General features: G+C 44.2%; 1 protein-coding gene across 3 annotated transcripts in view; it reads left to right on the top strand.

Annotated features, from left to right (window-relative positions):
* LOC126108956 (uncharacterized) overlaps positions 1–16901 on the top strand; it is a 251267-nt gene that overhangs the window by 101715 nt on the left and 132651 nt on the right. For all 3 annotated transcript variants that reach the window (XM_049914344.1, XM_049914345.1, XM_049914346.1), the window contains one exon: positions 1360–1526. In XM_049914344.1, coding sequence (XP_049770301.1) covers positions 1360–1526 — 167 coding nt within the window. The remainder of the gene's footprint in view (positions 1–1359; positions 1527–16901) is intronic.

Raw genomic sequence — 16901 nt, 5'->3', positions numbered from 1 at the left:
CTGTACAGAAAATTGGAATATAAATCAACATAAACGTAATTTCCACCCTTTTTATTGGTCATGAAAACCACACATTGCATGTTGTGCCACCATACAGTGAGACTTTCAGAGCTGTGGTCCAGATTGCTGTATACAGCGGTACCTCTAATACCCAGTAGCACATCCTCTTGCATTGGTGCATTCCTGTATTCGTCGTGGGATACTATCCACAAGTTCATCAAGGCATTTTTGGTCCAGATTGTCCCACTCCTCAATGGCGATTTTGTGTAGATCCCTCAGAGTGGTTGGTGGGTCATGTCGTCCATAATTAGCCTTTTTGCATCCGTCCCAGGCACGTTTGATAGAGTTCATTTCTGGAGAACTTGCTAGCCACTCTAGTCGACGGACGTCATTATCCTGGTATCACAAGGTGTACACGGTGGGGGCACAAATTGTCGTCCATGAAGACCAATGCCTCACCAATATGCTGCTGATACGGTTGCGCTAACTGTCGGAGGATCGCATTCGCATATCGTACGGCCGTTACGGCGCCTTCCGTGACCGACTGCAGCGTACATCAGCCCCACATAATGCCACCCCAAAACAGCAGGAAACCTTCAACCTGCTGCACTAGCTGGACAGTGTGTCTGAGGTGCTCAGCCTGACCGGGTTGCCTCCAAACATATATTCGACGATTGTCTGCTTGAAGGCATATGCGGCACTCATCGGTGAAGAGAATGTGATGCCAATACTTAACAGTCTATTTAGCATGTTGTTGGGCCCATCTGTACTGCACTGCACGGTGTCGTGGTTGCAAAGATGGACCTCGCCGTGGACATTGGGAGTGGAGTTGTGCATCATCCAGCCTATTCCACACAGTTTGAGTTGTAACACGACATCCTGTGGCTGCACAAAAAGCATTATTCATCACGGTGGCGTTGCTGTCAGGGTTCCTCCGACCCATAATCCGTAGGTAGCGGTCATCCATTACAGTAGTAGCCCTCGGGCAGCCCGAGCGAGGCATGTCATCGACGGTTCCTGTCTCTTTGCATGCCTTACATGTCCGAGCAACATCACTTCGGTTCACTCCGAGACGCCCGGACACTTCCCTTGTCGAGAGCTCCTACTGGCACAAAGTAACAATGCGGACACGATCGAACTGAGGTATTGACCGTCTAGGCGTGGTTAACTACAGACAACACGAGCCTCGTACCTCCTTCCTGGTGGAATGACTGGAACCGATCAGCTGTCGGACCCCCTTCATCTAACAGGTGTTGCTCGTGCACGGTCGTTTATATCTTTGGGCAGGTCTGGTGACATCTCTGAATAGTCAAAGGGACTGTGTCTGTGAAAAAATTTATTCAACTTCGGATTTTACAGGCACGTACCGTTATCGGTGATCTACGCGTACTGCATAAGGCACTGCCCGTACTACGAGAACTACAGGTGGCAGTGCCAGATGCTCATTAAGAGCATCCTGGCCAGTGAGGCGTGTTTCAAGAGGCTGTCACAGGAGGACAACAACAGAATGGACTACTGGACATTTGGTGAGTACGGCTCACTTGTGAATGCAGATTTGTCTCTCTGTGTGTCTGCGCACGTTGCCAACTGCCGGAGAACACTTCTTCCCTCCTTCCCCCTTTCGTTACCCTTGTGAAGCTCATTTATTTATTTATTTTTACCCCGTGCATTTGTGACGGAGCAGCACTAACATATAAATAATTCGTCGCTGTTGTCGAGGTCCGGTCTGTAATAACTGTTACCGGAGGTGTCGAGATCCATTTTTCTGGTGTCAGGTTGGGGTGGCTGTTGGACCCAGGTGTTTTAGGTTCAAACAACAGCTGTCGAATATGGGAACTGGCTGGTGAGACACAGACAGCTGGGTCAGTGTGCTTATTAACCGCACGATCTCAGGTACACTTGCCGGAGACGATTAGGTGTCGGCATCCCGCGAGTGTGTTCGGAAGTCGACTTCCGGCTCGTGTGCACTGAGGCCTTGTTGTGGTACCCCAGTTGTGGTAAGGTCGGCTCTGGCCGAAGCGATGCTGTGTGAGACGTGTGTAACACCGATTTGGTGACAGCAGTGGTGGCTGACGGTTGTGGCATTGCAACTAGACTCTGACATTAGTACTGTGTAGCGCGGGGGTGGCTGACGACGGCTGCCTGTCAGATGCTGAACTGGTGGTGTATCCGGCTGTTACCTCAGCACGATTACCTACTTGTTTCACTTCGATTTCTGTTCTCTTTTCCTTGTGTTTCCTTTCCTTTTTTGTGCATTTCTTCTCCTCTTGTTTTGCCTCTGTATGTGAAGATTTGGAACTGTGTCAGGTCTGTGGCTTTTAACTGTTCTCCTTGTTCGCTGTCCGTCTTCGTCCCTTCACCACACGTATTCCTGTTTCTATGCGTTTGGGCGCTGATGACCGTGCTGTTTAGCGCCCGAAATTCTCAAACCACATACACTGTTACCTCAGTGGGCAGTGTGCAACAGTTGTCCAATTACTTCAGCCACTTGGTCGGTGCTCTAGTGATTGGACTGCTGCATATAAGTGGCAAGTTAGTGAGTGACTGCTTGGCTGCTGGTGGTGGTAATAATGTTAACTGAAGCACGCTCATCACTGGCGCATCGAGTTATTGTGAGGCCGTCGTTACACGGATGACGGTCAATGCTTCACTGACGATATCAACTGTGAAATAATCCCCGCGTTAGACAGTCCACCTGCTTAGCTGGCTGGTAATGTGCTTGCCTTAGCTGGGTGGTAATGTGCTTGCTTCCCATGCCTGGGCCCGGGTTCGAATAACGGTCAGGTGGGAGATTTTCTCCTCCCGTGGACTGGGTGTCGTGTTGTCCCCATCATTTCATTCCCATCATTGGCTGCAGGTCGCCCATTGTGGCGCCAAATGAAATAAGACTCGCATTTGGCGGCCGAAGCTGACTGGGACATCCCGGCCAATGATGCCGTACGATCATTTCATTTCGCGGTAGACAGCGAAAGTGTGTTGTGGCTTGTCATAGCACTGTGAATGAACTATATGAGCTAGAGTGCTGGACCCTAGGGTTGGTACGAGCTTGCTCTGAACACAGAATAAAAAGTAAAATATTTTTTGACTACCGTGTCTAATGAAGACTTAGTGCTTACAATGGTAGGTGCAAATTACCCAATGATGATTACATTTTTGTATTTATGTTAGTGTAGCAACATTATCTTTTTTATTTTAAATAATTAGAATAGTTCCACGTTGTGGCTCTGTGCAATGCTCAGAACCATAATTCCTGTTAATATTAACAACATCAACATTTATTGGAAAAAATTAAATTTCACAAGCGTAGTGTGTAATGTAAATAAAAGGGTTGCCATTAAAGTGGAGAACTTCAGTGTGACTGCAGTGAGCTACTGAAGTCGGGAAGGCGAGAGAAATTGCTGCACTGGTTGATATAGTGTGTTGCTTCTGATCATAAATTTTAGTTAACAATATTGTGAAAAGGATAGAGGGGTACTCACCATAAAGGCGACATGTTGAGTTGGAGACAGGCACAACAAAAAGCTCAGTGCACAACAGTCTTTTCTTTGTGCTTGCCTGGAACTCAACATGTCATCTTTACAGTGAGTAGCAAACTATCTCTTTTCGTAATAATGTTGGTATTCCAACATGGACTTTCCATTTTTTAAATTTTAGTTAAGATTTGTAGATCTGCTTAAGCAGAACATTTGTGCAATATGTGAAAATCTGATAATATTCAGTATTTAAGCAAGAGCCACTTTTAACTGATCAGGCGTATTGGATAGTTCTTGTGATAGACAGTAATATAAATTGTGGGCTACATAAACTCTCTTTGAGAAAGTTAAATTAATGTGGGGTGATGTGCCAGGTGCAGTGTACTGCGCAGTGTGCAAGATCCCCTCACTTCTAAACTGACACTGTTATTACTCAGCTTAGCCGCGAGTCTGTAGAGGGTGGTATATGTGACGTACAGTATAACTGGTCAGCATTTCCACCCGGAATTTGCGAGTGTAAGTCGGACCTTCCTCGATCTGCCTCGGTGTGCGGTGCCTACCTGTGTGCGGTGCAGCTCTCATAAATGTCGTCCTGTGCAGATTCTCCATTGGCACATTGGCTGTCTCTGTCGGTGGAAGCCAATTATCTGAAATTACTGTCGATCAACTTTGGCGTATCTATTTACTCGAAATTAACATTCAGAATGCCGTAATATCACTTTTATTCCTATTAGATCAATAATGAAACACTCATGTCACAAACTACTCGTAACGGGGAGCACGGCTACAATCGAACAAGACAGGAAGAGCTCTTAACGCCAACTGCCGACTTTGGCGCGCAGTCCGTATCTCTTACTAGTTTTGTCACAGTTCGTGGATTTCCGATCGAGTTCGTACTTACTAAGATATGCATTTGTTAATGAACGAGTGTGAATTTTAATGAGGAAAAATTATGATAAATAGTTTTAAACATCCAGAGGCTCCTCCTAGTATTCGTGTTGTCATAAATGACTTTAATTATTAAATATAGATAAACAAAATCGGTGACTTTGGCGCCAAGATGGCGGTACTTCCCGTCATGTATTTTTCCCAGGCTGACGCTTGTTACTATGGTCCAGCTCCGAGCCCCACCCCACTACGTGCGACATATGGTCGCTTCGTCACCTGGCCAGCCAGCCAGCGTGGGCAGTGCTCTCCGACTCGTGGTCGGCTGCGGACTACAGCACTTCCTAACTATCGTGAATACACTAATAAGAGACAATAAATTATTAAAACTGGTAGACAGAGAAAGTTATGTTGAAGAAAGAAACAAAGCCAAACAGATAATTGCAGCATCCAAGAAAAAATCTTGGGAAGACTTCGGAAACAGGTTGGAGACTATGGGTCAAGCTGCTGAAAAACCATTCTGGAGTGTAATTAGCAGTCTTCGAAAGGGAGGTAAGAAGGAAATGACAAGTATTTTGGACAGGTCAGGAAAACTGCTGGTGAATCCTGAGGATGCCTTGGGCAGATGGAGGGAATATTTTGAAGAGTTGCTCAATGTAGGTGAAAATGCGATCAGTAATGTTTCAGATTTCGAGGTAGAATGGGATAGGAATGATGATGGAAATAGGATCACATTTGAGGAAGTGGAAAAAATGGTCAATAGATTGCAGTGCAATAAAGCGGCTGGGGTGGATGAAATTAAGCCGGAACTCATCAAATACAGTGGAATGTCAGGTCTCAAATGGCTACACAGGATAATTGAAATGGCCTGGGAGTCGGGACAGGTTCCATCAGACTGGACAAAAGCAGTAATCACACCAATCTTTAAACATGGAAACAGAAAAGATTGTAACAACAACAGAGGTATCTCTTTAATCAGCGTTGTGGGTAAAATCTTCTCAGGTATTGTTGAAAGGAAAGTGCGAGTATTAGTTGAGGACCAATTGGATGAAAATCAGTGTGGGTTTAGGCCTCTTAGAGGTTGTCAGGACCAGATCTTTAGCTTACGGCAAATAATGGAGAAGTGTTATGAGTGGAACAGGGAATTGTATCTATGCTTTATAGATCTAGAAAAGGCATATGACCGGGTTCCTAGGAGAAAGTTATTGGCTGTTCTACGAGATTATGGAATAGGAGGCAAACTTTTGCAAGCCATTAAAGGTCTTTACATGGATAGTCAGGCAGCGGTTAGAGTTGACGGTAAATTGAGTTCATGGTTCAGAGTAGTTCCAGACAAGGCTGCAACCTGTCTCCACTGTTGTTCATATTATTTATGGATCATATGTTGAAAACGATAGACTGGCTGGGTGAGATTAAGATATGTGAACACAAAATAAGCAGTCTCGCATATGCGGATGACTTAGTTGTGATGGCAGATTCGATTGAAAATTTGCAAAGTAATATTTCAGAGCTAGATCAGATATGTAAGGACTATGCTATGAAGATTAGCATCTCCAAAACGAAAGTAATGTCAGTGGGAAAGAAATATAAACGGATAGAGTGCCAAATAGGAGGAACAAAGTTAGAACAGGTGGACGGTTTCAAGTACTTAGGATGCATATTCTCACAGGATGGCAACATAATGAAAGAACTGGAAGCGAGGTGTAGCAAAGCTAATGCAGTGAGCGCTCAGCTACGATCTACTCTCTTCTGCAAGAAGGAAGTCAGTACCGAGACTAAGTTATCTGTGCACCGTTCAATCTTTCGACCAACTTTGTTGTATGGGAGCGAAAGCTGGGTGGATTCAGGTTACTTTATCAACAAGGTTGTGGTTACGGATATGAAAGTAGCTAGGATGATTGCAGGTACTAGTAGATGGGAACAATGGCAGGAGCGTGTCCACAATGAGGAAATCAAAGAAAAACTGGGAATGAACTCTATAGATGTAGCAGTCAGGGCGAACAGGCTTAGATGGTGGGGTCATGTTACACGCATGGGAGAAGCAAGGTTACTTAGAGACTCATGGGTTCAGCAGTAGAGGGTAGGAGGAGTCGGGGCAGACCGAGGAGAAGGTACCTGGATAGATGGTGGGGTCATGTTACACGCATGGGAGAAGCAAGGTTACTTAAGAGACTCATGGGTTCAGCAGTAGAGGGTAGGAGGAGTCGGGGCAGACCGAGGAGAAGGTACCTGGATTCGGTTAAGAATGATTTTGAAGTAATAGGTTTAACATGAGAAGAGGCACCAATGTTAGCACTGAATAGGGGATCATGGAGGAATTTTATAAGGGGGCTATGCTGCAGACTGAACGCTGAAAGGCATAATCAGTCTTAAATGGTGATGATGATGATGATGATGATGATGATAAAAATGTCTTCCTCACGTTAGAGGCACCTTACAAGTGCTCCATCATTCTGCTACATCTGCCTACAGTGTGCTGCTCTGGTTGCATGTACCGTATTACCTGATTGTAAGACGAGGGTTTTTCCGAAATTCATCTGAAAAATACTGGGTTGTCTTATATTTATAGATTAAACGATTGCTGCATTTTTCCATTGTTTAAAAGATAAGTATAGGGGTCAACTTAAATTTACAGAAGCAGCTTTGGCTGTTGAGGTTTCATAAAAACTTATTTTGAAAAATCCTGAAGAGTAGGAAGTATTAAATAGTACTTGCATTCAAAAATTGGCTTGAGATTTGGCGATATGCCTAAGCACTCGATACAGTGTTGACCTTGTTCGAATAATGTCGTGACATTTGACCTGTGTTGCTAGTCCAAAGGATCCGTGAGAAACTAAGAACTAGCCACTGTAATAAAACTAATGCTCTGATTAAAAAACTGTGACAATTTTGTGAAACACAGGAGGAAATAACATTAAATTCCATCAACTTACCAACTTTTGTTGTATTTGAACAGGTTTGTAATAAAAATTCTCAGGGGAAAATCTTGTCCTTTAAAACCTATTACTTGAGTCTGACCCCAAGCCAATATTTTATTTGGTTCTGAGAAACCAATGATTTACCGAGTGGGGCACAGATGAGAAATCCAGTTGCTGTACACGTATTAGAATGCCGGAGAAAATTGTTAGCAACTTTTAAAGAGCTTTAGAACAATATGATGATATTCAGGTGAAACAAGAAGGAAAATTAAATCCAGGTTGAAATGTGTAGCAAACGAAATAAATTGTATTGAACTGACTGTAATAATTGTTACGAGGACAAATTTCAGTGGAAACACCCACTGTGGAAATAGCACGAATAGATGTCACTAGGTAGCAGGATGAGTGAAAGTTCAAGAATCGGACTGGATAGTGATTGCGATCTTTTATTCATATATTAGTTGCCGTTGTTACATATGACCTGCACCCTAGAAGATATTGCCGTCAATACTTCTCGAGCGTGCCACTAAAAGTCAGAGGGGAACAGCTACCCAGCTTCGCTGAGAACTAGAGGGTAGAAGAGCAGGCAGAAATATCGTCATGCAGCCATCCATGGGAATGTATACTGCGAACTTTGGCTTTTTATGAGCATTTACCATGTTCAAACTGCAGTTTGCCTGAATCCATTTGCACTTGGAATAAAACTGACTTTAATATTGGACAAATATATACAGGGTGTTACAAAAAGGTATGGCCAAACTTTCAGGAAACATTCCTCACACACAAATAAAGAAAAGATGTTATGTGGATATGTATCCGGAAACGCTTAATTTCCATGTTAGAGCTCATTTTAGTTTCGTCCACTTACGCTCAATGGAGCACGTTATCATGATTTCATACGGGATACTCTACCTGTGCTGCTGGAACATGTGCCTTTACAAGTACGACACAACATGTGGTTCATGCACGATGGAGCTCCTGCACATTTCAGTCGAAGTGTTCGTACGCTTCTCAACAACAGATTCGGTGACCGATGGATTGGTAGAGGCGGACCAATTCCATGGCCTCCACGCTCTCCTGACCTCAACCCTCTTGACTTTCATTTATGGGGGGCATTTGAAAGCTCTTGTCTACGCAACCCCAGTACCAAATGAAGAGACTCTTCGTGCTCGTATTGTGGACGGCTGTGATACAATACGCCATTCTCCAGGGCTGCATCAGCGCATCAGGGATTCCGTGCGACGGAGGGTGGATGCACGTATCCTCGCTAACGGAGGACATTTTGAACATTTTGTGTAACAAAGTGTTTGAAATCATGCTGGTACGTTCTGTTGCTTTGTGTTTCCATTCCATGATTAATGTGATTTGAAGAGAAGTAATAAAATGAGCTCTAACATGGAAAGTAAGCGTTTCCGGACACATGTCCACATAACATATTTCCTTCCTTTGTGTGTGAGGAATGTTTCCTGAAAGTTTGGCCGTACCTTTTTGTAACATCCTGTATATGTATATTTATGAAGGAGATGTTAAAAGTCTAGGTGCCTGCCAGTGGTGTACTTAATGTGATGGTGCAGCAATGTTGTTGACACTCACTGTGATGTGTGACGGGAAAGATTGGGGGGTGTGTTGTCAGCTGCTGGTTCTACACAGTCAGTGAGAGAGTGGTGGGCAGACAATAGGTTTAGTAGCAAGAGACATTGCATCCATAATAACCACAACCTCAGAAGTCACTACATGTTCAGAAGAAACAGACAGATATTTGTGACAACAGCAATATAATTTTCACAGCTGTCTGTTAGGATGATGATGATGATGATGATGCTGATGATAGCAATACCACAGATGACAGACTAAGAAAACAAGAGACAGTGAAGATAAAAATTAATATCAATAATTTCTTTTTGCTTATTTTATTTCTCCTTGTATTATCAGAATGTAGACAACCAGTAAATGGCCTACATTTAGAACAGGTGTAATGTTAACATTTTTAGGCATATCTGTTACACCAGTAAAATGTTGTAATTTTGATTAGTCACAGTATGTTAAAAATCATTTTTTCTCAAGGAGACTGTTAAAAAATGGGGGTCGTCTTATACTTGAGTAAATACAGTAGTACACCTAGCTTTGATTTTTATAGTAGTCTAGGTACAGTGAATGTAATTTGTCACTGTAATGTTTGTTACAGGTGGCATAAAGTAGACATGACAAGCATTACTAGGGAGATTCAGAAGCAAAGAAAGTGACCCAGTGTGAAACTTACCCCAATGTTGCAGTTATCAGGTGTGGAGTGACATATCGCTCTGGTAGAGTGATGTGTAACCCGTAGTCTACCTAGCTGATGACTTGACGGATGTGATCCTAAACAGTATAACTATTTACTGATTAAGGATGTGAAGCTATTAGGAAGTTCTCGTTACCTGTTATTGCACTGAACAAGGGTATGGAGGACCGCTGTGTGTCGTCAAGGTGGGGCAATAATTGCAGTTCCACGACGAGATGCGGTACCTGTGTGGGCTTCTTATTTGCTCCTCGAGTTGTCCCAAACTGAATAATGTGGTGCCCCACAGAATAAATGCACACAGTATAATAATATGGTATGATATCAACACAAAACAGAAGAAGAGTGCTGAAACTTCTCTAATATTGTAATTCCTGAAAGTGAGAAGTATTGTAATGTTTCCTGTCTTGTAAAGTTTGCAATAGAAGAAGATGTAGTATCTTTTGAGACAATGTACGAAGTTTTTTTTACAGAGGAAACACTTCACATTCATTTCTAAAAGTTCAGCTTGAGTTGAAGCATTCCAATTCCAGCATAATCACTACTGCATTGGGAAAGCATTCCATCATAATTACACAAAGATAATTTAATTTCAGGTGCAGATTTTTAGAGCTACAAAAGTCAACAGGCTCAAATTTGAACATACGTACACTGTGTGATCAAAAATATCCGGACACCTGGCTGAAAACGACTTTCAAGTTTGGGGTGCTGAAATTCATATGGTGTTGGCCCACCCTTAGCCTTGATGACAGCATCCACTCTTGCAGGCATACATTCAGTCAGGTGCTAGGAGGTTTCTTGGGGAATGGCAGCCCATTCTTCACGGAGTGCTACACTGAGGAGAGGTATCAATGTCGGTCGGTGGGGTCTGGCAGCGTTCCGAAACATCCCAAAGGTTATAGTATTCAGGTCAGGACTCTCTGTGGGCCAGTCCATTACAGAAATGTTATTGTCATGTAACCACTCTGCCACAGGCCGTGCATTATGAACAGGTGCTCGATTGTGTTGAAAGATGCAGTTGCCATCCCCGAATTGCTCTTCAACAGTGGGAAGCAAGAAGGTGCTTAAAATATCAAAGTAGGCCTGTGCTGTGATAGTGCCACGCAAAACAACAATGGGTGCAAGCCCCCTCCATGGAAAACATGACCACACCTTAACACCACCATCACCACCGAATTTTACTGTTGGCTCTACACACACTGGCAGATGACGTTCACCGGGAATTCGCCATACCCACACCCTGCCATGGGATTGCCACATTGTGTACCATGATTCGTCTCTCCACACAATGTTACTCCACTGTTCAATCGATCAATTTTTATGCTCCTTAACACTAAGCAAGGCGTAGTTTGGTATTTCCCGGTGTGATGTGTGGCTTATGAGCAGCCGCTCGACCATGAAATCCAAGTTTTCTCACCTCCTGCCTAACTCTCATAGTACTTGCAGTGGATCCTGAAGCAGTTTGGAATTCCTGTGTGACGGTCTGGATATATGTCCGTCTATTACACATTACGACCCTCTTCAACTGTCGACGGTCAATGTCAGTCAACAGACGAGGTCGGCCTGTACGCTTTCGTGCTGTACATGTCCCTTCCCGTTTCCACTTCACTATCACATCGGAAACAGTGGACCTAGGGATGTTTAGGGGTGTGGAAATCTCGCATACAGACGTATGACACAAGTGACATTCTATCACCTGACAACTTTCAAACTCCGTGAGTTCCGCGGAGCACCCCATTCTGCTCTCTCACAATGTCTGATGACTACCGAGGTTGCTGATACAAAGTACCTGGCAGTAGGTGGCAGTAAAAAGCATCTAATGTGAAAAACATTTGTTTTTGGTGGTGTCTGGATACTTTTGATCACATAGTGTAGTCGGTCAGAGACCAGTGGCAGCTGGACTAGGAAATTACCTCACCGAGCATAGACTGGTATCGACAGTGTAACTGCTGTGTCCGTAACGGTTTCGAGACTGGGAACTGCGGAACTTCCGACGAATAGTGTCACATTGTATTCGGCAAGGAATCGAGCTTCTGCACTACCCCAGATAAACAGTGTTGAATGGTATGGCTGCGTCCTAAGGAGTGGTTCCATTCTTCTGATGCTTTCAAGATGCACAGCAGTGTTACACCTGGTATCATGGTATATGGAGCCATCAAGTATAGCTTGAGGTCACGGCTGGTAGTGATTGAGACAACTCTGACAGCACAACGAGAAGTCAAAGACGTCCAGTGTCCTTACATGTTACCTCTTATGCTACGGTATCATGATGCCATTTTTCGACGGAATATTATTTGACCACATGTGGCACATGTTTCTATGAACTGTCTGCCCGATGTTTAGGTATTTCTGTTATCAGCAAGATCCACAGATCTGTCCCTGATAGAAAGTGTACGGGACCAGCTTCACTGTAAACTCTGTCGCAGTGTGACTATCCAGGACATCGAAGACCAGTTGCGACACCTGTGGGCCAGACGGCCTCGTGGGAGGATACGACAGCTCTTTGACACCCTTCCCGACTGAATCATTCCACATATCGAGGCCAGAGGGGGTGCAACATTGTACTGATACGTGCACTTGCACTACAGAATCCCTAAAATAACATCACGTATCCTCTCAAACGGCAAACTTTGATTTCTTCCGAGGTTCTCGGGTGTACTGCCTGATGCGATCACTGGAGGTCCACCGTATCCCGGTGAACGACCGTTGCGCTGTTGTCGGGTGGTACTGATGGAGTCGTGGGCTGTGTTGCACCCCCGGTATATATACGAGGGTGGTTTCAAAAGTTCTCGGAATCACCACGAAAGGTCAGTGCTAGTGCAACGAGTTGTTCACGTGATATTCAATGGACTGTTGCCTGTAAACGCGTGCCACATCAGTGCTCTTGAAAGACAGCTGTGGCAGTGATGTGCCTCTCTTGTTGTTCCCGCGTAGTGATTTGCAAAGATGGAAAAAATAGAGATTCGAGCAGTGGTTAAGTACTTCGTAAAGGAAGGTATGAAAGCAAAAGACATTCTTGCCGATTTCCAGAACACACTGGGGCACTCTTCTCCTTCATATTCAACTGTTGCCAAGTGACCAAATGATTTTAAATGTGGTCGGGAGAGCTTAGGTGATGATCCACAAAGTGGTAAGCCAAGATGTGTCACTACTCCAGAAATCATCACAAAAGTGCACGAAATGGTAACGGAGAATTGCCGATTGAAAGTGCTCGCGCTTTCCAGATGTCATCTGTAAGGGTGTATCACATTTTAACTGAAGAATTAGAAATGAAAACAGTTATCTGCACGGTGGGTACCACGACTCTTGATGCTAAATCAAAAACGCATGAGAATGGACGTATCGGAATTACACAAACTAAGTTATGAATTGTTGCCACACCCGTCTTATTCACCTGTAATGACTCCGTCAGACTTCCATCTCTTCCCGAAACTGAAAATTTTTTTTTGTTGGATGAAGATTCACTTCAAGTGAAGTATTGATAGCCAGAATTGACAACTGTTTTGCAGGCCTGGAGGAAACTCATTTTCGAGATGGGATCAAGGCAGTGGAACGTAGTCGGACCAAATGCATTAATCTACAAGCACATTACATTGAAAAATGTATCAAGTACTTGTTTTCTATTCCGTTCTGAGAACTTTTCAAACCACCCTTTTACTTGGAGGTCTACAGTTCTGGCCTCGCAGGCTCCACGCCGTGCTCAGTGGCAGGGGGACATGTGGTTGCAGCGGTGGGTGTGTGGGTGGGTGGGTGTGGAGGGGGAGCCTATGTTGTGTGCCTGCTGCTTTCTGCATCACATTTCGCATCTGATTTCCTGTGATTGAGCTAAGTACTGCCTCCCATGTATTACTTAGTTGGAAATCCATCTCCCTATTTATTAAATTATCGGTCACACATATTTCAATAGCTTCTTTAAAAATGAGTCCCAAAATTTTGTTTGCGTCGGCTGAGACTTTCGTTTGCTGATAATTCATTGAATGTTCATTCTCAGGGAATGTTCATTTTGCAGTAAGTGGATGTGGTGCTTATGTTCTTCTTCGCAGCAGTCTTCAGTAGTACGGATCGTGTGACCCGTATAGGTTTTCCCACATTCACATGAGACTTGGTACACCCCCACTTTTTTGAGGTGCGGATTCATTTGTTGTGCCCCTTATATGTGATTCGTCCCACCCCCAACTTCTCCAGGCAGTGGACTTGGAAGGTTCTTACCAATTATGCAAAAGAACTTTGTCCATCTGTAAAGTGAAACTGTCCTCAACTTGAAGGCTGTTTTGAAGATGGCAGTGCTGTGCTAGGCATTTCACTGACTAATTGTTTGAGACTGCATTTTTTATCTATACAATTAATTAATTTATCTAAAAACAAAGATGATGTAACTTACCAAACGAAAGCATTGGTATGTTGATAGGTGCGCGCGCGCGCACACACACACACACACACACACACACACACACACACACACACACACACACACACACACAAAAAGCTTTCGCAACTGTAGGTTGTGTAAGCTTGATGTGTGTGTTTGTGTTTATTTGTGTGTCTACCAACATAGCAACACTTTTGTTTGGTAAGTTACATCATCTTTGTTTTTAGATATATTTTTTCCCTCATGGAACGTTTCCCTCTATTATATTCATATCACCAGTTAATAAATTTTATCACTAAATAATATTTTCGGTGTCATGTAATTAAAATTTAACAGGTTTCAGAATTTTTACATTACTTGTTGTGTGAAACCTTGCCTTGTGGTGAATTTCACAAGTCTAGGTCAACAGGAAGTACCCTATAGGATTTGACGAGTCAGTTTTCGAGTATCGTAATGTGGGCTTTATTGTTTGACTAAAGTTAATTAGAAGCTTAAAATTTTTACACCCCCAGTGTACCATAGACCGTACTGTGTGACATAAATTTGAATTTCATACATCTACCTGTTCCTGACAAGTGTTGTGAGCTGTCAGGCACGCAGATGAATAATGAAGCTATCCTGATTTTTGAAAAAAATTACAAAACAAGTACTTGAACATATGCAGGATATCATCCACATACAAATAACATCTTTCAACTCGTATACTTGTTATTAAGATTACAACGAAACAAATTGTACGCACACTTGCTCAATTATGGGTCAGTGCACTGAAAATTTTGTGTCTCTTGTGCTTATGAGAAACTTCCAAATGTAATGCAGATGAATTCTGCACTCTTCAAACTGCAGCAATGAAGCATTTCAAATTTTTGGAAACAGGTGTCATTTGCTTTTTCAGAAGGGCTCGCCAAACAGTTGCACATAATTATAGCCCTATATTGTTGGCGTCGATCTGTTGCAGCAATTTCAAACACATTTTTTGCTTGTGAAGACTGTTAACACCCATTATAGGAATAAACATTGGATTCCACAAATATCTTGAAAAACTTTGCTCGCTCTATTTATCCGCAGGACCCAGAGGGCACTAGATAATAGTGCCTTTATTTTTATAAGTATTCTGAAAAGTGAAATTCTGCCAGGATTGGAGTCCAAGTTAAAATGATTAGTGTTTGCTTTACATATATCATGTCTCCATTCTGAATTTTGGAAACCATCAACCGTGTGATATTTAGCAAAGTCAGATTTCTTCAGTTATTGTAGCTTCACTTTTCGACATTTTCGATAGTAAAACTCCCATTTAACTCATAACTTAGCATTTTCTTATCTTCTGACATCTACTAAAGGATTCTTTTGCTTCCAAGTATCATGAATTTTTATTAGGTATATGTAAGTATCCTGAATTGTTATTACGTGTATGTATTATGTATCAGTTTGAACAGTAGCTAAGCTTATACTAAACTTGCACCTTTACATAAAATATTCTTTGCTCTTTGTTAGGATTGTTGTGTTGTACATCCATGGTTTTATAAAGGAATAGAGTACTGTGATTTCATTCTTGGCAGTCTGAACAACGTTGATAGTTCCCTTCAGCCCTTTCTGTGACATAGCTGTGTCTGCTGATGAGCTCCATGCACTGCACACTGCCCAAGGAGTACCTCAGATAAATAACGAAAGTACAAAACAAATACTAAAACATACACTCCTGGAAATGGAAAAAAGAACACATTGACACCGGTGTGTCAGACCCACCATACTTGCTCCGGACACTGCGAGAGGGCTGTACAAGCAATGATCACACGCACGGCACAGCGGACACACCAGGAACCGCGGTGTTGGCCGTCGAATGGCGCTAGCTGCGCAGCATTTGTGCACCGCCGCCGTCAGTGTCAGCCAGTTTGCCGTGGCATACGGAGCTCCATCGCAGTCTTTAACACTGGTAGCATGCCGCGACAGCGTGGACGTGAACCGTATGTGCAGTTGACGGACTTTGAGCGAGGGCGTATAGTGGGCATGCGGGAGGCCGGGTGGACGTACCGCCGAATTGCTCAACACGTGGGGCGTGAGGTCTCCACAGTACATCGATGTTGTCGCCAGTGGTCGGTGGAAGGTGCACGTGCCCGTCGACCTGGGACCGGACCGCAGCGACGCACGGATGCACGCCAAGACCGTAGGATCCTACGCAGTGCCGTAGGGGACCACACCGCCACTTCCCAGCAAATTAGGGACACTGTTGCTCCTGTGGTATCGGCGAGGACCATTCGCAACCGTCTCCGTGAAGCTGGGCTACGGTCCCGCACACCGTTAGGCCCTCTTCCGCTCTCGCCCCAACATCGTGCAGCCCGCCTCCAGTGGTGTTGCGACAGGCGTGAATGGAGGGACGAATGGAGACGTGTCGTCTTCAGCGATGAGAGTCGCTTCTGCCTTGGTGCCAATGATGGTCGTATGCGTGTTTGGCGCCGTGCAGGTGAGCGCCACAATCAGGACTGCATACGACCGAGGCACACAGGGCCAACACCCGGCATCATGGTGTGGGGAGCGATCTCCTACACTGGCCGTACACCACTGGTGATCATTGAGGGGACACTGAATAGTGCACGGTACATCCAAACCGTCATCGAACCCATCGTTCTACCATTCCTAGACCGGCAAGGGAAATTGCTGTTCCAACAGGACAATGCACGTCCGCATGTATCCCGTGCCACCCAACGTGCTCTAGAAGGTGTAAGTCAACTACCCTGGCCAGCAAGATCTCCGGATCTGTCCCCCATTGAGCATGTTTGGGACTGGATGAAGCGTCGTCTCACGCGGTCTGCACGTCCAGCACGAACGCTGGTCCAACTGAGGCGCCAGGTGGAAATGGCATGGCAAGCCGTTCCACAGGACTACATCCAGCATCTCTACGATCGTCTCCATGGGAGAATAGCAGCCTGCATTGCTGCGAAAGGTGGATATACACTGTACTAGTGCCGACATTGTGCATG

Source organism: Schistocerca cancellata, chromosome 11, assembly GCF_023864275.1.
Source record: "Schistocerca cancellata isolate TAMUIC-IGC-003103 chromosome 11, iqSchCanc2.1, whole genome shotgun sequence".
In the NCBI taxonomy this organism is placed as follows: Eukaryota; Metazoa; Arthropoda; class Insecta; order Orthoptera; family Acrididae; genus Schistocerca; species Schistocerca cancellata.
This window is presented reverse-complemented; position numbering and strand designations above follow the sequence as displayed.